Below are 21576 nucleotides of genomic sequence, written 5' to 3' on the forward strand. Positions count from 1 at the left end.
TGATGCCACTCTCACTGCCCTAAAAGGCTGATGAAGCTCTCGCTCAGCTATGGGAAGAGGCTCACCTTCTTCCTGACAGGACCCTGCACAGTTCCTGGCCCTTACTGACTGAGTGAATGAGCAAAAGAATGCCTGAGGTCAAAGGCAGAACTAGGAATCACACACTCGTTACTCTGCGTAATTTTTTTTTTTTGGCAGAGCCGTGAGGCGTGCGGGATCTTAGTTACCAGACCAGGGATCCAACCCGTGCCCCCTGCAGTGGAAGCGCGGAGTCTTAACCAGTGGACCACCAGGGAAGTCCCTACTCTGAGTAATTTTTTTTTTAAGTAGTTACGTATTCATTATTTTATTTATTTATTTTTGGCTGTGTTGGGTCTTCGTTTCTGCGCGAGGGCCGTCTCTAGTTGTGGCAAGCGGGGGCCATTCTTCATCGCCATGCGCGGGCCTCTCACTATCATGGCCTCTCCTGTTGCGGAGCACAGGCTCCAGACGCGCAGGCTCAGTAGTTGTGGCACACGGGCCTAGTTGCTCTGCGGCATGTGAGATCCTCCCACACCAGGGCTCGAACCCGTGTCCCCTGCATTGGCAGGCAGACTCCCAACCACCGTGCCACCAGGGAAGCCCACCTACTCTGAGTAATTTTTATCTTATTTACTTGGACTTCATTTGTACTGATAGTTGAAGAAAGTTTGCCTCTGATCTTCTCCATAGTTTCACAGGCCAGAACTGTGTAAATTTTACCAAAAACAGACACAGCACATGAACAAATGGAATAAGCAGCCTTGAAAAAAATCACAATGACACACAAAAGAGAGTAGCTTTTAGTTCATCTAGACTTTGTGATGTTTGACTTATGTGATTTTTAAAATGTTTGAAAAAGCTAAACTCTTTTAAGAAATGAGGCCTATACCAGGCAGTGAGGGAACAAATGCATGGGCTATAGATGGGAGAACAAACATGTATATAATGTATGTCCTTCCTACATAGAAGTTTAGAGTCACTGGCAATGAAATGCCAGAGAAAAAGGATGTAGGATTGTTACATGCATCCTAGATTTTATCTCATTTGATTTCTTCTACACTTACTACAAATGCCTATTCTTGCATCATTATTTTATGGGGACCTTTGGTAGGAGGTGACTCACCATGTTTCAAGGTGTGAAGACAAGGTCCGTTGTTGTAGCTTCATATTTTCAGACAGCCATCTCTTCCCCCAGTAACTAGACTAGGAAACAGAGACCCCCGTAACGACTGCAAGTCAGGGGTCACCCTGCCTAACGGTAAAAGATTCTGGCGGGACTTCCATGGTGGCACAGTGGTTAAGAATCCGCCTGCCAATGCAGGGGACACGGGTTCGAGCCCTGATCGGGGAAGATCCCAGGTGCCGCAGAGCAACTAAGCCCGTGTGCCACAACTACTGAGCCCGCGTGCCACAACTACTGAAGCCCATGTGCCACAACTACTGAAGCCCGCACACCTAGAGCCCATGCTCCGCAACAAGAGAAGCCACCACAATGAGAAGCCCGCACACCACAACGAGGAGAAGCCCTCGCTCGCCACAACTAGAGGAAGCCCGCGCGCAGCAACGAAGACCCAGTGCAGCCAAAAATAAATAAATAAAATAAATAAATAAAATTAAAAAAAAAAGATTCTGGAGAAGGCACATACCCTCTTCCACTGGAGTCAAAGGTCAGACAATGGATTCCAGCATTGTCATGAGCCTCAATAAAATCGGACAACAGTATTCCTGTTTCAAAGTCCCATACTTTCACCACCTGTATCAGGAAGTTGGAAAAAGTAGCCTGGAGACACTGGCCATCAAATTAAAGAGAATTTGCATTTAGAGGTCTAGTGTCATAGATATGAAAGATGAAAGCTTACCCCAAAAGTTTCTGTACTTTCAATACAATTTGTTTACCTGAGTGTATTCATTAGCTAGGGTTGCAATAAGAAAATACCATAGACTGGGGAGCTCAAACAACAGACATTTATTTTCTCACAGTTCTGGAGGCTGGAAGTCCACGATCAAGTTGCCAGCGGGGTTTGGTCTCTTCTGAGGCGTCTCTCCTTGGCTTGCGGATGGCTGCCTTCTCACCATGTCCTCACAAGCTCTTTCCTCTGTGCCTGTGCAACCCAGCATCTCTTTATGTGTCTACATTTCCTCTGGCTATAAGAAGACCAGTCAGACTGGATTAGGGCCCACCCTAACAGCTTCATTTTAAGTTGATGACCTCTTTAAAGACTCCATCTCCAAATACAGACACATTCTGAGGTACTGGGCGTTAGGACTTCAACACATGAATTTGGGGGGAACACAATTCAGTCTATAGCACTCTCTGAGAAGACTAGAAAATTTAGAAATATTGGATGAAAATCTCCTGGCCACCTAGACTCAGAGAAGATAGGTGTGGGTTGAATTTTGAGCAGCAAAATTTATTCACCATCAAAGCAAAGCTGAATGGATAGATGCCCCATTTTCTGGGGAGGCTATTTAAACCCTCAGCTTTAAGACTGCACTCAGTCCAACTCGTTCCAGTCTTGTAGTTACTTTCTTTTAGCTCCAACCTTTGAGCAGCTTTTGAATGAGAATCATCTTTAAAGGGACGTGAGTAGCATCTGTCTACTGGTTGGGGTAGGTGCCCCTCGCCCCCCCCCCAGGAAGGACGTCCTCTGGGGCAGACTTTCTGGATCCTGCACCCAGAGGCAGTGACAGTGTCAGAGGAGAAACCCTTGAGGACAGCACTGTTTCTCAGGACTATTGAACGGTCCTTCTAGCCTGCCACTTTGTAAAAAAGGCTGCCCCATTGACATTAGAGAAACTTCTGGGTCTCCAAGCCAAAAACCAGACAGCACTGTTGTTGACTGCAAGTTGCTGAGATCAGTAGGGTACACTTTGCTTCCTTTCCTCTGTCCTTCTATAAGGCCAGCGTTCCCAGGGGTGTGTACAGCTCGGGGGCATTCATCTGTTCTTCTGAATATTTCAATAAACCCTTAGTGTTATTTTATTGGTTTTAATCATTACTTTACTTTAGTGGTTTCAATCTTTGCAAATATCCCAAAGTTCCATAACATGCAGTGATCTGTGATATGGTTGAGATCCAGAATTGATTTAAGTACCTGATGGCGTGGACGAATGAGCAGACAGAGCATGAGCTGGGCAGACAACAAAGGATCAACACCTGAGGGAGGACCTGCCTTGCTGCTGTGTGATTAAACACAGCTTTTTTTTTTTTCTCCAAGAAAGCCACTTGCTACTGCTGGTAATGGAAGTGAAAAGATTGAAGACTGAAGTGAGCAAGGGAAATCTCTCTGAAAATGACTTTAGGGTTCTATTTACAGAATCAAGAAAAGTCTAAAGGTGCTATGTATACTTTTCAGGTATACCTACCTCACTTATACTTTGTGGAGGGAATTTCATGCCATAGCAGGGCTCCTTTAAGAATTTCACTGTCCCAGGGACTTCCCTGGTGGTCCAGTGGTTAAGACTCCGTGCTCCCAATGCAGGGGGCCCGGGTTCTATCACTGGTTAGGGAACTAGATCCCGCATGCCGCAACTAAGACCTGGCGGAGCCAAATAAATAAATAAATATTAAAAAAAAAAAAAAAAAGAATTTCACTGCCCCATGTTGTTCTTCCTTTTGGAGATCCCATCCATTTAAATGTATTAAAATGCAACCATGTCCCCCATTAAATATAATAGAATTTTGCTAGCAAATTTTAAAATAATTTAAAGAATACAGTTTTAAGCTCAGTTGATAAAAAATTGTTATTCTTATCAACTTTGGTATTACGTATAACTGTGTGTTAAGTTGCAGCTCATAAGTAATGTGCTGTAAACATTTAATTGAGCATTTATTAATTTTCATTTTACAGTTTACAAGGGTTTTCAGAGGCAAGGTCGGTGGTCCCCAGCACTCTGCTCATACAACTGAATGAACTCAGTGTGGTATAGTGGTATTCGTAAATTCAGGCTTCCTCAAGATCTTGGACTATATTCTCTCCTCCACGAATATCAAGTGTGATGTGGTTTGGATGTCATGAATTGTGACGGTCGGCATGATGATGATCCAGAGATTTCACACAGCAACAGATCTGCAATGTGAGCGAACACTCAGATCAATACTTTAATTCAGTAAGTATTGGAGATTTTATTACCAGCCTGTGCCTAATACAGTATAATAGCTGTGAGGGTGTTTATATCTCAATTCAACACCTACCTGCCACCCACCGCTGGGGGAGACGTGCATATCAAAATAATGCTATTGAGGGAGACAGACTGTGTTACCATGGAATTAGGAGCCCAGACGCTAACGGAGCCATTCATTCTGCCTGGGTGTGGGAGGGGATCTAGCATGCTTTCTTAGAGGAGTTGGTATCTGAGTTGTGCCTTAAAGAATAAGAACGGTTTTGAGAGCTCAAGAAGGAAAGAAGAGGGAAACATAGATGCTCTGATCCCTGCTCTCAAGTGCCTGCAGAAATTGTTTAGAGGCGAGGCTCACACAGGTGAAACAGAGCAGGGCAGGTGAGAACACACCCCAGCAGCCATGGGAGGCACTAACTGTGAGTCATCAGGAAGTGGGAGGTGCCTGCATGAGTCAGGGCAGTGAAGGCAAGTGTTTCCTGGCAGAGAGAGGACTTGAGTTTGACCTTGAGGATTGCTCAGGTGTGTGTAAGAAAAGAGGAGGAATGGGGAGGGGGAAGGGTAAGCTGTGACAAAGCGAGAGAGTGGCATGGACATATATACACTACCAAACAGAAAATAGATAGCTAGTGGGAAGCAGCCGCATAGCACAGGGAGATCAGCTCGGTGCTTTGTGACCACCTAGAGGGGGGGGATATGGAGGGGGGGAGGGAGGGAGATGCAAGAGGGAAGAGATATGGGAACATATGTATAACTGATTCACTTTGTTATAAAGCAGAAACTAACACACCATTGTAAAGCAATTATACTCCAATAAAGATGTAAAAAAAAAAAAAAGAAAAGAAAAAAGAAAAGAGGGGGAAGCAGGAAATTCTGGGGTGGAGATGAGAAAATGTTGCACAGAGCCAGGGGCAGGAATGTGCAGGATGCTGAGTAGGTGAAGAGGTTGGCTTCCTTGGACTCAGAGATGACTCTGATAAATTTGGAGGATAAATGCTTCTTTACAAGTTTGAACCCAGACTATGCAGGAACCCGCCTTCTTTGAGATGAATTGAGACTGAGTCATCATAAAAAATTTTTGATCTACTTCTTTTGGTATTTAACCATGGGTGACCGCTAATTTCTGGAGCAGAAGCTAGACAAGAACAGATGCAAAGACAGTCAAGCGTCACTGGGAGTGCAGCTCAGGTAAGTGTGCACGTGAAGAGGATGTGTCTGGGCTGTGATGTCCCCGATGCTGTAAATCCTAAAGACAGGGTGTGTCAGGCTCTGGCAGGAAAAAGGAAAGGGGGTGCGGCCACATGGCCCAGGACACTCACTTGCGATGCTGGAACCTAGGCCACTGATGCAGGAAGTAACTGAACTGAATATTAGAAGCTTTCGGAACTTTTCAGCATCGTGGGTGTATTTGGGATGTGCCCTCCCGTTACCACGAGGACAGGAGAACATGAGTTATGGGATGTGCGTGTTTCCCTGCTCTGGTTCCTTATTCAAGGAGCAATGATTACTGATTATGGTCCCTCCTGTGGACTAGACACTGTGCTGGTCCTCTAGGCTGGGGCCAGCATGGTCCTCACGAGCCCCGCTGAGAGGGAAGTGGACGTGGCGTGCTCTGAACCCTCCTTCCTGGATTAGAGTTACAGTGGATTAGGGTCGTTGAACTGATCATCCTACACCACACAAGAAAATCGCCTTGAAATAATACCTTTCCACAGGACCAGACGGTCCTTCCAAATGACTCACACCACAAGCGCCCTCAGAATCTGTGAGCTCTTCCGTGTGGCGTTCACATGAGAGTGTCCGAACACTACTAGGTGATCAGCAAAGTAGAACTGAACCACCCATTCTCTACTTCCAGGGACAGAAGGTCCCCAGAACACTCTGCTCCCCACTGAGGTGAAGACAGTGGGACCACACTTGCAAATACATCATTGCTAAAGAGACCAAGATTTGACACTTACAGATGCTTCCGAGTAGCTGACCACCTGCCTGAAGGTGGGGTTGTACTGGCAGCACACCATGGGCTCCCACATGGGAAACCACTGGGTGAGGCTCGAGGGGAGACCTTGCTTGTGAAAAACAGAGAGAGAGAGAGAGAATGAAAACCCAAACTGAGTACGTGACACGCATACCCAGGATGAGGCATTGATTGCTTTATTAAAGAATGGTTAAGAGGGTAGTCTTGAGTTCAAATGATGGGTCTGTGACCTTGGGCAAGTCACTTAGCTGCTCAAAACTGTAATTTTCTTATCTGTTAAATGGGGATAATGGTATCTACTTTAAAGCATTGTTTTGAGGATTAGATGAGAAAACATATATACAGTGGTACCTCCGTATCTATGGGGGATTGGTTTGAGGAACCCCTGGAATACCAAAACCCACGGATGCTCAAGTCCCTCATATAAAATGGCATAGTATTTGCATATAACCTATGCACATCCTTTCATATACATCTCTAGATTACTTATAATATCCACTACAATTTAAATGCTATGTATATAGTTGCCGGTATGTGGCAAATTCAACTTCAGCTTTTTGGAAACTTCTGGAATCAAAAATAATTTTTTTTTCCATCCATGGTTGGTTGAATGTGCTGATGCAGAACCCATGGATAGGGAGGGCTGATGTAATGTCCTTAGCACAGAACCTCACATAACATAATGGGCGTGCAATGAAGAGTAGCCACTAACCGTGAAAACTGATACCACGTCTCCTTGTTGGGGTAGGAGGAGTGTGATTTCGTGAGATTGCAGAGTGGACCTTCTTCCCTATTAATGTCTATCTTCCCCCCAACAAACACAAACCATATCATCCCACTCTGAATGGCAGTGCTCAAGCCTGAATGGCAGCGCTTCTCCCTCACAGCAGGGATGAGGCCAGGCCGGGTCCCGGGGGGGCCCTGCAGCATGCCTCCTATGAGTACCCAGGTGCAAAGGACCCACCTGTGCCCTTGGGCTTTGTCCCCTGAGCCACGTCTGGGAGGTCAGCACACAGAACGGACAGCCCTTGGAGTGAAGCCACCCAAGTCCTTCGAACTCATTTTCTCATCTGTAAGATGGAATCCTTTATAGAAATTTTGTGAAGAGGAAGTGTGAGAAAGGATGTAGAATGTCTGGAGGAGGCTGGCATGCAGTAGGCACCGACTAACCGAATGTTGGTGGCCAGGCTTCGCTCTCTGTAGTGCCTTGTGACGGTCAGCCATAAGCCTGGGCCACTAGTAGACATCTGGGGGCTCTGAAACCTCAGACTGAGTACCAGAAGATTCTTGGTGTGGGCGAATCCTCTTCAAGGAAGAACAGGACTTGGCATGAGGACGATTAGAACTTTCGGGACCACAGTCTGCCCACTTCACAGATGAGGAAACAGCAGGAGGCTGAGGAGGGTCGGCTCACTTGGTCAAGATCACGGGCTCCCGAGTGACAGAGCGGGGATCGGCAGACGGTATCTGGCACCTAAGTGCTTTCACTAGAAATGCGGCTGTTTTTTCCATGAGGTGGAATTTCAGATTCTTGGGTCCAAAAAAAAGAAAGAAAGAAAATGAGTCCAACGGGCTGTTTGTCCTACACGGTGATATCACGTAGAACAAAGAGAAGTTTGATTGACTGACGTTCCCGGTTTTCAGCTGGCTGCTTTGGCATCTTGAGTGAGGAGCCTGCCTCCAGGCCTGGCTGTAATGATGGCCTGGCAGTGCCCCTGTGTGTCCCTGGGTGGCTGCCCTGCTTGGGAGATGGGGTCTTGGATGTGAGCACCACTGCAGCCGTGGGACTGCAAGTAGGCTGATGCCTTAGGACTGAATAAGCAGACCGTGGGGCTTCTAGGACAATTTCCTACTGGTAGAAAGGTAACACACATCCTTCTTATCAGTCACTTGTACCACAATGGGAATCCATTTACATGTTAATTTCTTCTCAGTTCATGAGCTAACATTACTGAGAGAAAGAGGGTTTTGATGAGGGGAGGACAGAGGGAATTCTGGAGCCTGGGAAGAGTGATCTCAGTTGGGATGCTATGGAGGGACCCTGACAAGGTCAGTGAAAGGAAAAGGTAGGGAGAAGCTCTTCATAGTGATGTCCCCCAAATAAAAACAGCTACAATAAATTAAGTACCCCAGATGTAGCTACTGTCTCTCCAGCACACTCCTATCTTCTGTGAAGAGAACTGCTTCTCTGACTGTAAGACCTGGACAAAGGATCTGAGCCTGGTCAGTCTGTGTCCTTCCTTTAGGTTTTTCTGGCTGGAGCTGCTAGGAAGAGTAGAGTTGGGATGTGAGTTCAGGCTGTGGGCTTGGACGGGTCCTGGCCATCTGGAAGGAGAAAGCCATTCAGCAGTAGGTATTGATGAGACCAATGTGAACCGAGGAGCAGAAATGCAAAGTGCAGGCATACAGCATGGGAACAACAGTGCCGTCTGTGAGCTCAGCTGCCTATGAGTCCGTCTGTCCTAGGATCTGGTTTCAATAACCAATAATTTCTCCCCCCTTTTCATTATATAAGTTTCAGGTATATAGTATTACAATTTGACATCTGTGTACACTACAGAGTGATCTCCAGCACAAGCCTAATTGCCATCCATCACCATGCAGTTGACCCTTTGTGCATTTCACCCACCTCCCAACCTCCTTCCCCTCTGGTAACCACTAATCTGTTCTCTGTGTCTGTGGGTTTGCTTTTGTTTTATTTTGTTTTTGTTTGTTTTTTTTAGATTCCACATATGAGTGGAATCATATGGTATTCGTCTTTCTCCACCTGACTTATTTCACTTAGCATAACACCCTCTGCATCCATGCATGTTATTAAAAGTGGCAGGATTTTGTTATTTTTTATGGCAGAGTGGTATTCCGTGTGTGTGTGTGTGTGTGTGTGTGTGTGTGTGTGATCTTCTTTATCCATTCATCAATGGACACTTACGTTGTTTCCACGTCTTGGCTATTGTAAATAATGCTGCAATGAACATAGGGGTGCATATATCTCTTTGAATTAATTTTTTCATGATTTTTGGATAAATACCCAGAAGTGAAATCGCTGTATCATATAGTAGTTCTATTCTTAGTTTTTGTGAGGAGTCTCTATACCATCCTCCATAGTGGCTGCACCAATTTACAGTCCCACCAACAGTGTGCAAGGGTTCCCTTTTCCCCACATCTTCTCCAGCATTTGTTATTTCTTGTCCTTTTGATAATAGCCATTTCAACAGGTGTGAAGTGATATCTCATTGTGGTTTTGATTTGCCTTTCTCTAATAATTAGTGATGCTGAACATCTTTTCTGAGGTTTTGTCTCGTTCTTTCAATTGGAACATATTCTTTTGTCTCCTCATTTTGCCTAATTCTCTGTGTATTAAGTATATATATACGTATTAAGAATTAGCTGTCTCCCCCAGTCTTGAAGGCATGGTCTTATTTAGGAGCTGTCCTGTGGGGCTCAGAAGTGCAATCCTGCCTGGCCACTACAGCCAGGTGCGTAAGGGGTGTCCCCTACGTGGGCTATGTGTGCCCTCCTGTTGTCATGGGGCTGTGGCTGCCTTGGAGTGCTGGTGGGCTGGCTGTCATTCACCTGGCTGTGAGAGGCTGCCAGGATGCAGGGTAGGCGGGGCTGTCAGTGGGACGTGCCCATTGGCGCTACTGGGTCACATGGAGAATTCCAAAATGGTGCCCACCAGCACTGGCATTAGCAAGGAAGCCTGAGGTCGCGTAAATGCCTCCTGCCAGTGACTCTATTCCCAGGAAGCATCCTGAATGACTCCTGCTTCTTCAGCAGACACTTGAAGATTAGTAAGTGGGTGCCCTTCACCTGTGAAATATACACTTTTCAACCTGGTGTTTTTGTGCTGGTTTTCAGGTTGGGTGAGTCCGTGCATAAGCCTTTTTTTTTTTTTTTGTGGTACGCGGGCCTCTCACTGTTGCGGCCTCTCCCGTTGCGGAGCACAGGCTCCGGACGCGCAGGCCCAGCGGCCATGGGTCACGGGCCCAGCCGCTCCGCGGCATGTGGGATCCTCCTGGACCGGGGCACGAACCCACGTCCCCTGCATCGGCAGGCGGACTCTCAACCACTGCGCCACCAGGGAAGCCCCATAAGCCTTTTTTTAATAAATTTATTTATGTATTTATTTTTGGCTGCATTGGGTCTTCGTTGTTGGCTCTTAGTTACTGTGCGTGGGCTTTCTCTAGTTGCGGTGATCGGGGGCTACTCTTCGTTGCGTTGTGCAGGCTTCTCACTGCGGTGACTTCTCTTGTTGCGGAGCACGGGCTCTAGGTGCGCAGGCTTCAGAAGTTGTGGCACGTGGGCTCAGTAGTTGTGGCACACGGGCTTAGTTGCTCTGCGGCATGTGGGATCTTCCCGGACCAGGGCTCGAAACTGTATCCCCTGCATTGGCAGGCAGATTCTCAACCACTGCGCCACCAGGGAAGCCCCCCGTGCATGAGCCTTTGAAGAGTGGGGTTTTTGTTGCCTGCAGTTCTATAGTTTCCCTGGGTTTATTCTCCATTGGTTTTCAAAGCCGGGTGATTTGGGAGCTTATCTCTCCTATGCAGGATCTGGGGGCTGGGGTGCCTGATGTGGAGCTCGAATCCCTCACTCCTCAGGGAAAAGCTCCACCTCTTTGGGGTCCCTCCCAGTTGTGCAGCTGGGGTGTGGTTTTCCCTGGTGAGCCCGCGTCTCAGTGCTGTCCTTTCACCTTTTCTCGCGAGGCTCTGTTCATCCAGTTTTCAGATCGCTTTCTGAGGGAATTGTTCCATTTGCAGTTGTAGGTTTGTGTCTGTGGAGGACATAAGTTCAGGATATTCCTGTGCTGCCGTCTTGAGCCCTCTTGCTTGTGTTTGGAGGGATGGGTTCCTGTCTGTTTGCTGGTTGTTGGCCTCTCTCTCTCAGCTTCTTACACACCTACATCCCTCATCCTGTTGCCTCCTCTGTCTTTAAACCAGCAGTAGTGCACTGGGTCCTTCAAATTCTCCCTTTTCAGCTTAAACTGTTTCAGTTAGATTTTTGTCCCCTTTGACTCAAAAGAATCTTACCAGGTAAGGGACTTCCTTGGTGGCACAGTGGTTAAGAATCCACCTGCCAATGCAGGGGACATGGGTTGGATCCCTGGTCTGGGAAGATCCCATATGCCGAGGAGCAGCTAAGCCTGTGCACCACAACTACTGAGCCCACGTGCCACAACTGCTGAAGCCCGTGCATTTAGAGCCCGTGCTCCACAACAAGAGAAGCCACCGCAATGAGAAGCCTGTGCACCACAACGAAGAGTAGCCCTGGCTCGCCGTAACTAGAGAAGCCCATGCACAGCGACGAAGACCCAATGCAGCCAAAAATAAATTTTTTTTTTTATAAAAAAAGAATTTTACCCGGTATAACTACTCTGTGGTGAGCACAGTTCATAAATTATCTTTTAGGAACACAACTAATATACAAGACGACCCTTTCTCCCATATTGCAGAAGAGTAAACCAGTGTCTCAAAGAATTCAGTAACTTAGTTCAGAAGGATTGAGTACTTCACCCGAGGTCATACAGTTTGTGGTAATTTCAGAATTTAAACTCAAATCTGTCTGTCCCAGTAAAGTTACTGGGAAGCAGCTACTGGACTAAGGCATTTCCCAGCTTCCCATTCACCCAGAGTCATGAACTCAGCAATAGAATGTGAGAGAAAGTGATGTATCATTTATGGCTGGGATTTTTTAAGAGGCAGATATGCCTTCTCTATTCTCATACCCATTGCACCTGGATTAAGAGGAATCTGAGAACCTAAGTAAGGTGGGGCCCCCATATGGAGACAGCCGTGTTCTTGAAGGGAGAAAAAGTGCCCCTCAGTAGACAGAAATAAACTTCTGTTGTTTCAACCTATGGAAAATATAGAGTTTATTTGTTACAGTGGCAAGCCTTACCTTAACTAATACAGCATGCTATCTTCCTTCCAAGAAATAACTTTCTTTCTGTACTAATTCCTGTTGACACAAAACAGCTCTCTTTGTGGTGTGCAATATTAAATTCACAGAAAATAACAAGTGAAAATGGAAATCTCAATCTGTCACTTTACTCTTCTTTAGAGAATGCCAGAAACCAGCGGACTCCTGAAACGTTTCGTGTGTCCCCATGATTTAGAGACATGAAATATTTGGGCTAAAAAAATCAATCAAAGAACGAAGACTGTTTGATCAGGCATGCTGGAAATTTAGCTGTTTAGTTCCTAGTTGATTAGTTTTTATTTGTTAGAAATAATATATTCTGAAATAAATTACACACCCTATTTCCAAGATAGGATTTCAATATATTTTAAACACACTTTGGGAAGTGATTCAATATGCCTGAATCATCACAGGCAAGATGCTAATCTTGTAATCATGAGTTTAGATTGGGAGAAAATGGAGAGGCACTAGGAAAAGAAAATAGGGTAGAAAACATGTCCTCACATACAGAATTACGATTATCCGATGGTGGCAAATTTCAAAGAAAAAAAGTGAAATCTCCAACTTCGTGGCCTTGGTGGATGTCTTTGCATAAATTTGATTTTCAAAATAAATCAGAAACTAAAGTCCATAAATCTTACCATTTTAATCAAATGTTCTTGGAGAACTGAATTGAGTTTGGGTCCTGTTGTATCCCTGACTGTGATCTCAGGACCTAGTTGTGTATAAAATAACCTCTTCATTGCCACGAGATAGACTCTAAGTTCACTACACAGGAGCCATGTAGGCCCCTACAGACAGTAAAATCCCAGAGCGTCACAGGGTCCCTGTGCTCAGTCCTGGGGGCTTTTCTCTCCTTTGCCCACTTTGGCTCCTTTTATGATCTCATCCACTTCATGGCTTAAAATTCCATCTAAATGCTGATTATTCCCACATTTATATCTCCAGCCCTGACATCTCCCCTCAACTCAGGATGACTCTCTCCAGCACATCCACAACTGGGTTCTGACCTTATGCTCCTCTCACCCACCATCTTCCTCACTGCAGTGTTTGGCTGAGGCCTAAACTCTTGGTGCCATCCTTGACTCCCCTCTCCCTCTCTCTCCCCTCTCTCCTTTAAAAAAAAAAATAACAGCTTTATTGCTATTTAACCCACATACTACAGAATTTGTATTTTTAAGCGTACAATTCAGTGGCTTTTAGCATATTCAGGCTTTACCACTATCTAATTTCAAAAAGGTTTCATTCCTCCAAAAAGAAACCCCATGCCCATTAGCAGCCACTCCCTATTCCCACCTCACCCCATCCCCTGGCAAGTACTAAACTCACTTCTGTCTCTATGGATTTGCCTATTCTGGACACTTTATATAAATGGAATCATACAATACATGGCCTTCTGTGACTGGCTTTCACTTAACACTCGAAGCTTCTCAAGCTTTTCCGTGTTGTAGCACGTGATAGTGCTTCATTTTTTTTTTCTTGCTGAATAATATTTCGTTGTATGGATGTACCTGATTTCATTTATCCATTCCTCAGTTCATGGACATTTGGTTTATTTCTACTTTTTGGCTATCATGAATAACACTCCTATGAATATTCATATGCAAGTGTTTGTGTGAACAGATGTTTTCAGTTCTCTTGGGTGTAAACCTAGGAGTGGAATTGCTAGGTCGTATGTTAACTCTGGTTAACATTTGAGGAACTGCCAGATATTTTCCAAAGTGGCTGCATCATTTTAAATTCCCACCAGCGACACATGAGGGCTCCAATTTCTCTACATCCTTGCCAACACTTGCTATCGTCTCTCTTTTGATTTTAGCCACTCTGATGGGTGTGAAGTGGTATCTCACTGTGGTTTTAGTTTGCATTTTCATAGGGACTAATGATGCTGAGCATCTTGGCCTGTGTTTATTGGCCATTTGAATATATTCTTTGAAGAAACTTCTGTCCAAGTCCTTTGCCCATTTTAAAATTAAGCTATTTGTGCTTTTATTGCTGAGTTTTGTGTGCTAAATGCAAGTCCGTCATCAGAAATATGATTTGAAAATATTTTATCCCATTCTGTAAGTTGTCTAATCACTTTCTTAATTGTGTGCTTTGAAGCACAAGTTTTTATTTTTGAGAAAGTCCAACTCATTTTTTCCCCCCTTTAGTCTCCTGTGCTTTTGATATCATATCTAAGAAATCATTGCCTAGTCCAAAGTCATGAAGATTTACTCCTGTGTTTTCTTCTAAGAGTTTTGTAGATGTAGCTCTTTTTACATTGAGGTCTATGATCCATTTTGAGTTAACCTTTTTATACAGTGTGAAGCAAGATATTCAAGTGCAAAGTCAAGGTGTGGATAAGTTTGGTTCCTTCAGAGGCCTCTCTCCTTGGCTTGCAGATAACCACCTTTTTGCTGTGTCTTTGCATGGTTGCCTCTCAGTCTAAGTGTCCTGACTTCCTCTTCTTGTAAGGACACCGGTCATATTGGATTAGGGCCCACCAGTATGACCTCATTTAACCTTCAGTACTTCTTTATAGGCGCTATCTCTAAATACAATCACATTCTAAGGTACTGGGGGTTAAGACTTCAACATAGGAATTTTGAAGGGACACGATTCAGCCCTTAACATCTATCAATCCTTTCTTATGTGAGTGGTGAGTGAGCTGTTTTATGCATCTGTACAAAGCAGTGAATCTGATCTCCTTCCCAAGGTTCCAGCATTCGTCTGACTCATGCTGCTCTAAATCCCCACCCTCTGGCCCTGTGACAGTCCAGAAAAGAAGGTGGATGAGTCATGAAAATGTGTCATATTCACTGGGAAAGCATATGAGATGATGGATGAAATAAATCAGTGAGGTTTTTTTGTTTTTGTTTTTTTTATATGAAAAATAGTGTATTCCAAAGATAACAGAGTAACTGAGTTTTAGAGGTAGACAGGACCCTCGCTAGAAAAAGAGGTGTGAAGGCAAACAAAATGAAGGTGGTAATGTCGCTACCTCTGCCAGGGTCAGAAAGGTTTAAATTCTGAGCTTTATAGACAACGTTTCAGAAAGGACCCACTCGCCCTAGTGTGTTACAAGATAAGGTGATAACCTCTAGTGGCAAGGGACTGTCTCTCCCTATGTCCCCATTCTGTCCCCAGATCCCCTTCTCCATCCCCCAACCTGCACTCTCCAAAGACAAAGGGAGTCTTTGGACAGAACGCAAGCAGGGACCTTCAAGGCAATAATGTTAACTCCTCCCAACAAAACACCAGGTATAGAAAGTTCTCTAAGAGGCTGCCCTTCCACTGCCTACATGTTCTCCTTTTCCAAAGCGAATCCACAAAAGTAAATAACACTTGAGTATCTGCTAATCCAGAGGCCCCAAAGGCTACAGAGAGGGGAAAGAAAACATGAAGGGAACACCTTCTCTGTCTGAAACCACATTGGATAACGCATCAGAACATAAGAGGACAAAGACCTTAATAGTGTTGTCAGTGGGCATGGAAAATATTTTGTTATCCTCAGCAGACACATGGATGTAGATCACTGGAGCTGTGTGGCTTTTCAGCATACCTGTTGGCTTTCTAGAATGCAAAAAGAACAGATGAACACCAAGCAGTTCTATCTGCGATTTCTAAATAAAAATGCAAGACTAAACTTGTCCCAGACTTGGCAGCTCTATTCAGCCTGAGGGGGGTTATGTCTCCCTCTGAAACGACACAAGTATCTATCTTGTGTGATAAAAGGTCTGAAGCAGACAGTACCCAGTTATAGCAACACAGCTCCGTGTGAGATGAAGCCCTGGGCTTGGTTTCTCCCGTGGCTGACAGTATCACTATAAAAGGAATAAACACGGAAGAGCGCAGAGTGGGGTTGGAACAGATTCCACGCAGGTTGTTGCTTTATGCAGTATTCAGATCTGGCGTGAATGTCTTTTTAATAAGAGTTTATTTTAAGGAGCTCTGAGGGATCACAGTGCCCCGAGGGGCTCAGGGCTGGGTATGTAGTGGGCGGGTGAGGAGGTAGGGAGAAGGGAAGCAGGCTGAGGTCGAGGGGGAGAGAACAATGTCTTTTTATAACCAAGTCACTGGAAAGTAAGCAAGTTGTTCTCAGTCTCCAGACACATGAGAGTCTAAGGTAATAGAAGTGAGTAGAAAAATCATGTTTCTTTCTTTCTTATTAGGCATCCGACATTGTGCTGAGTGCTCTACACGGAACATCTCATTTGCTGTCTTTATATTAGTCCAGGAGTGGGTATTCTTGTTATTGCCTTTATAGAGGAGGGCATGGCGGCTGCAGCCCTTGCTCAGGATCGCTCAGCTAGAAAGGGACAGCGGCGGGACCAGATCCCACGTGCTTCACTGCCACGCAGCACTGCCCCAAGGCTGAGAGGGACAAGGGTCACCTTGCAGTTCCTAAGTGATGGCTGTACAGAGGCAAAGCAAGGAAGCTTGGCTTTCCCTAGATGACTGGTTCTTATCCCAAGTCCCACTATCCACTCTCCATTTCCCCCTCTCCTTCCTTCTCCAACACTTATCAACAGAAATAACGAGGCTTTTAGAAGCCAGGTTGCGTTTGAAACCTGTCTGCCACTACTTCCAAAAAGTTACTTAACTCCTCTGAGCTTCAGGTTCTTCCTTGGTAAATGGAGTTGATGTAAGGATTAGAGAGAATGGATATGGTGCATAATGCCCGGTACAAAGTAGGTGCTCAATAAAATGACAGTTACTGTTATTTCCAAGAAAGCATTACTGAGGCTTGCTCTGGAGGGGCACATGTGAGAGGTAGGGGCCCAATTCTAAGGAGAATGATGATTACACATTGAGGGGGTGATGGCAACAGTTTGCTACCCTGCTATCTCAATTCCAGGCTTTCCAGAACAATCCCTGTTTTCTTAGGTCAGTTCTGCTACACCTCAGGGGTGGTAGAGTCCTTAATTCAGTTGGGATTAAACAACTCCAGTGGAGAAGTGAGTGTAAGCTTAGGGCCATCTGAGTGAGGTGCACAGAAAGGACATTCACTATACATCACAATCCCTAATCGCTCTCTGCAACTGATCATCGTTCATTGTAGGGAAGATAGCAGTCTGATCAAAGAAAATCCTCCCGATCGTGAGTGAATGATGGCTCCACACAATCTCTTCGTCCTTGCAAAGTATTTGCGTTTTAAGTGAGTTCCTTATTAACCCCAAAGAATGACTGTAACAGCCGCAAGCAGAAGTTTTCCAGGCTCTGTGTGTCTGGGAGATCAATTTTGGACGGGGGTTCTTAAGTTATTCTAAAGGGGAATTAGTGATCCCCGGTCCTGCTCTCCTGTACTTACTAGGTCAAGGGCACCATTGGTTGGAGAAAGACTTACCCAGGCAGATAAGGATCCTAGACTCTAATTATTCGATCCACTCCTCCCATCAGCAGCAAGTTCTTTCCTTTACAGAAAATACCTTGACTCCTTTATAGATGAGAAAAACTGTTCGATCACATTCTGCTCGCCTTTGGGGCAAACCGAGGAATGCTTGGCCTTTTCTCGCTTTGACATCTTTTCTAACGTCCTTTATCTCTTTCATCTTTCCCTTGGCAGTTCGTTGTTCCCATAGTACATCCTAAAAACATTCACAGAAAAACAAAATACAGTTTCTTAACATGATCAGTCAATTTTCTGACAAGTTACTAATTTTAAAGGTCTCAGGCTCACTTTCAGTGATGACTAGTGCTTTCTTCTTTTTCAACCCCAGGTGTTAAACTATAGATAGTCTGAAGAATGAAAATGGTGTTGTAGGAAAAGCAAGGTTTTTCCCAGATCTGTACTGCGTGCCAGGCACTGGGCCAGAGCCTGTCCACACACAATCTTGTTTGAATCTCACAGAAACTCAGTGGGGCAAGCAGCTTTACCGCTACCTTGTAGGTAAGAAAACTTACACCTGGAGAGGTTAAAAACAGTAGGGCCAAGGAGCACCGTCTGTCTCCTAAATCAGGGCCTGTCTGTCTTCATCAGCCAACCAGCCGATTTCATCCTACAGTTATTTTAACGGATATTTTTAGTCAGATGACTTTTGGGCTTCTCAATCTATTGAACAGTGGAGTCAGAATTGTAGCATCCACAGAAGCATCCCACAGAAACGATCAAGGGCCTTCCTGTAGGTTTAGATGTTGGTCTTGAGACAGGTTGGGACCTGGGACCCTTTACTGGAGTGCTGGCACTTAGATAAAAGTCTCCTCCCGAAAAAAAAATACAGAGTAACTGTAAGGGACTAAAAATAACTACGTGGGTGCCCAGCTGGGGCAGTCGTGAACAATAAGATACAAAAAGGCCATCAACTGACATTTCTGAGGTGGGGAGAGCAGAGCAGGGTATGCGTATGCTCCCTGCACACAGCACCACCAACGGCGTGGGCAGACCACCTAAGCCACCGCTGTGGGCCTGACCCACTGGTCTCTGCCCCTACCCCACCCCCATTTAAGGAACCATCTCCCCGCCCCCCCCGCCCCCGCTTCGGGAAGCGAGCAAGGGCACCTGTTACTTCTTTTCGCTCCCTTCCTGCAGTCCCAATACAGCCTTGCCTGAATTCCTCATTGGGCCTCTTGCAAATATCTATTGATTAAAGAGTCCAAGGACCCGAGCTGGTAACAGTGTCACCCGAAGATGAGCATACCCTTTACCAGCGCCATCTCCCGTCCACTCGTCTGGCTTTCCCCCTCCGACCTCAGCCTTGAAGGTGCCTAAAGGACCTCGGAGGACGAAGGTGGAAGAACATTTGTCTTCACCCCCTCTCCGTCCCTCTGCCCCCAAATAAGAATCCTCTTCCGTCGTTTGTGACTTCGGCAACTGGCCGAAGGATCGTTGGTTTGGTCTGTGTCTTGTGCCTGTTGTCACAAATTGTAAGCGCAACTCTTTTCCGGGACTCGGAGAGGAGTGTGGTACTCAGAAAAGTTCAGTCAAAGCGGGTGGAGGCTTCACCTCCCGAGGGTGGAGCTACTGCCACCCAGCGGACCCAGGTGAGGTAGGACTGAGGTAGGCCTGCGGATTTTCCCGGAGAAGTGGAAATCTCTAGCTTTCACTGGAAACCGCCAGAATTGCACGTGTTGGTACCCAGCTTCAGAACACGCTTTACACCTGTCTGTGGCTGCTGGGCCCGTGACTGCCTCTCAGGGCCTCTGGTTTAGGGTGTGTTGGGAGGATTGGGCAGGTGTCTGGGGTGGGGGAACGAGCCCTCATCTTTCCCCTTGTGAGCTTTTCTTCAGAGTCACGTGGCTGTTCTCCCTTCCATGAATTCCAACAGAGAAGCAGAGTCATTTCCGAGCGACTGGGGTCTGTGACTTCCGCGTTATTTGGGGCTGTCCCCCGAGACCGGAGCCACCCCTGGCCGGTTTATGGACAGTGAGTTGAGGGGGGGACCCTGCTCTCCATGGCTCCTCTCCACAGGGGCCAAGGGCTGGGTGGGGTAGTGGGTCTGGCCCTGTCCTTCCTTCCCCCTTTAGCGTGCAGCGGAAAGGTAAACAGCCTTGAATTTGCAGCTCTTTCATCTGCCGGGCAGAGGGGAGAGGAGGGCAAGTGCTGAGTGTAGATAATTACTTCACATGGCAACACGAGCCTGTGTATCTGGGCGGGCACTCGAAATGTCAAAGCAATGCAGGAAACCCTTCACAAACACCAGTTTGACACTTTCACCCCTCTTGTTATGAGCAGAGATCTGAAACGTCTAAGCAGGTGTGTCACTTTATTTTTATTTTTTTAAGCGAAGGGAGAGCAGCCAGTTCATTTGCATGATCTCTGGCAGTTCTTTACCAACGGAGCCAGACAGAGATACATGTTTAAGTGGTTGTCATGGAAACCAGAGCGCATTGCTCTCCCCCAAGGTCTGAAAGACTGGATGATGAAAAGTTTAAGCAATCACCATGGAAACCTAGAGCAGATTCAAGGCGGGTTCAGATCCCAGGACACTTACTAGCCGCTAAGTCTTCAGGTTCTGGGGTCCTGGTGGAGGGTGAATTCTGACAAGCCACTGCAGCTTCAGGGCTGACCCAGAGGCCACAGTCACGGGCTCAGAGCATCCCGGGGGTTAGCACTGAGGTGAGGGTGTCCCCCCAAAGCTCAGACCTGTACTCTTCCTGTTCTGAGATGCCCTTCGGGCCTCTCCTGCTTACCTCTCCCTATATTTCGTTCCCTCCACTCCATCCATTTCCTCAGTGTGGCAGGAGCCCACAGATCTGCTGTCACAAAATGGGACCCTGCTCAGGTCTGCAGGAGAGAGGACGTTCGAGGCCCAGCCTGGTCTATGACCTTGACCAAGACATGTCCCCTTTCATGTTCATGAATAACCAAAGTAAGCAAGAAAGTCCTGCCTTCCATCGCTGCAAGTAAACAAATGCACTTGAAAGCACTTCCTATGCCGCAGAGCCTCTGTGCCATTCTTGGTCTCTTCTGTTATGGTTTTTCCCTCTTGCTGGAGATGATCCCGTTTGGGAATAGCTGGCTGATCTGAGGCTGAGTTTTGAAGTCCAGGAGTATGTAAAGGGGGGGTCCCTGGGGGGCTGTGGAAGGGGACCGACCAGAAGTGGAGACTGGAACTAATTTGCACGGGGTTGTGGGATGGGGTGAGCCATCTACCTTTTCTCCTGACAGGGTTATGGTCTCTAGTGACCACTCAGGGCTGGGGGTGCTGGGGCTATAGCATATGGTGGAGTGGATGAGTGTGTGGGGCGGCATGTGAGGGAACACAATACATACCTGACTGAGCATGACACAGGTGTAGGACGCTGTGGGGATGTGTCGGGGGAGGGCGGACGGGGAGACGGGAGGAGAAGGGCACAGGAGGAAACGCTTGGAGAGCTTGTCATTACAGAATCTCAGCTCTCCTGGTGTGAAATGCTTCAGAGCACTACTTTGATTTGTTATGAATTCTGACTTCATAAAGGAACCCACTCCATAAATGTTTATTGAGCACCTGTTTACGTGCCATGTGCTATTCTAAGTGTGTGGGACAAAACAGTGAACAAAACAGACAAAACCCCTGCTTTCGAGGGGCTTGCCTTCAGATGAGGGAAGGCGGATCACCAACAACAAACAGAATAGACGAATTAGATATTATATTAGAAGGGGATTAGGTGCATGGATTTAAACAAGGGCGGGGCACGGTAAGAAAAATAGGGACTGCCAAGGGCAGGGGCTGGGCTGTTCCAATATATAATAAAGTGGACAAGGGAGACTCACTGAGAAATGACATTTGAACAAAGACTTCAAGGGGCTGAGGGAGTGAGCGACGCAGACATTTGCAGGGAAAACCTTCCAGGAACAGGGACGAAGCAGTGAAAAAATCCTAAATATATTCAAGGAAATTGTGTGACTGGCACAGAGAGAAGGAAGGAAGGAAGGAAGTGGGGGACAAGTCAGAGACGTGAGGGTCGGGCTGACACAAAGGGCCCTGGAGGATTTGGACAGATCTGACTTTTCGTTTTACAGCATATCTCTGGTTGATGTGTAGAGAATAGAGTACAGGGGCAGGATGGAAGCAGGGCGAGCAGCGAGGCTCTTGCAGTGATTCAGGGAAGGGACCATAGTGGTTCTCACTCGA

The 21576-nt window shown here is 46.3% G+C and overlaps 1 protein-coding gene across 1 annotated transcript in view; it reads right to left on the reverse strand.

Annotated features, from left to right (window-relative positions):
* LOC112406698 (lissencephaly-1 homolog) overlaps positions 1-21576 on the reverse strand; it is a 105212-nt gene that overhangs the window by 20673 nt on the left and 62963 nt on the right. The window contains 3 exon segments of the mRNA XM_024755649.1: positions 1145-1224; positions 1668-1774; positions 6102-6209. Coding sequence (XP_024611417.1) covers positions 1145-1224; positions 1668-1774; positions 6102-6209 — 295 coding nt within the window.

The sequence above is a fragment of the Neophocaena asiaeorientalis genome, unplaced genomic scaffold (genome assembly GCF_003031525.2).
Source record: "Neophocaena asiaeorientalis asiaeorientalis breed wild unplaced genomic scaffold, Neophocaena_asiaeorientalis_V1.1 scaffold59, whole genome shotgun sequence".
In the NCBI taxonomy this organism is placed as follows: domain Eukaryota; kingdom Metazoa; phylum Chordata; class Mammalia; order Artiodactyla; family Phocoenidae; genus Neophocaena; species Neophocaena asiaeorientalis.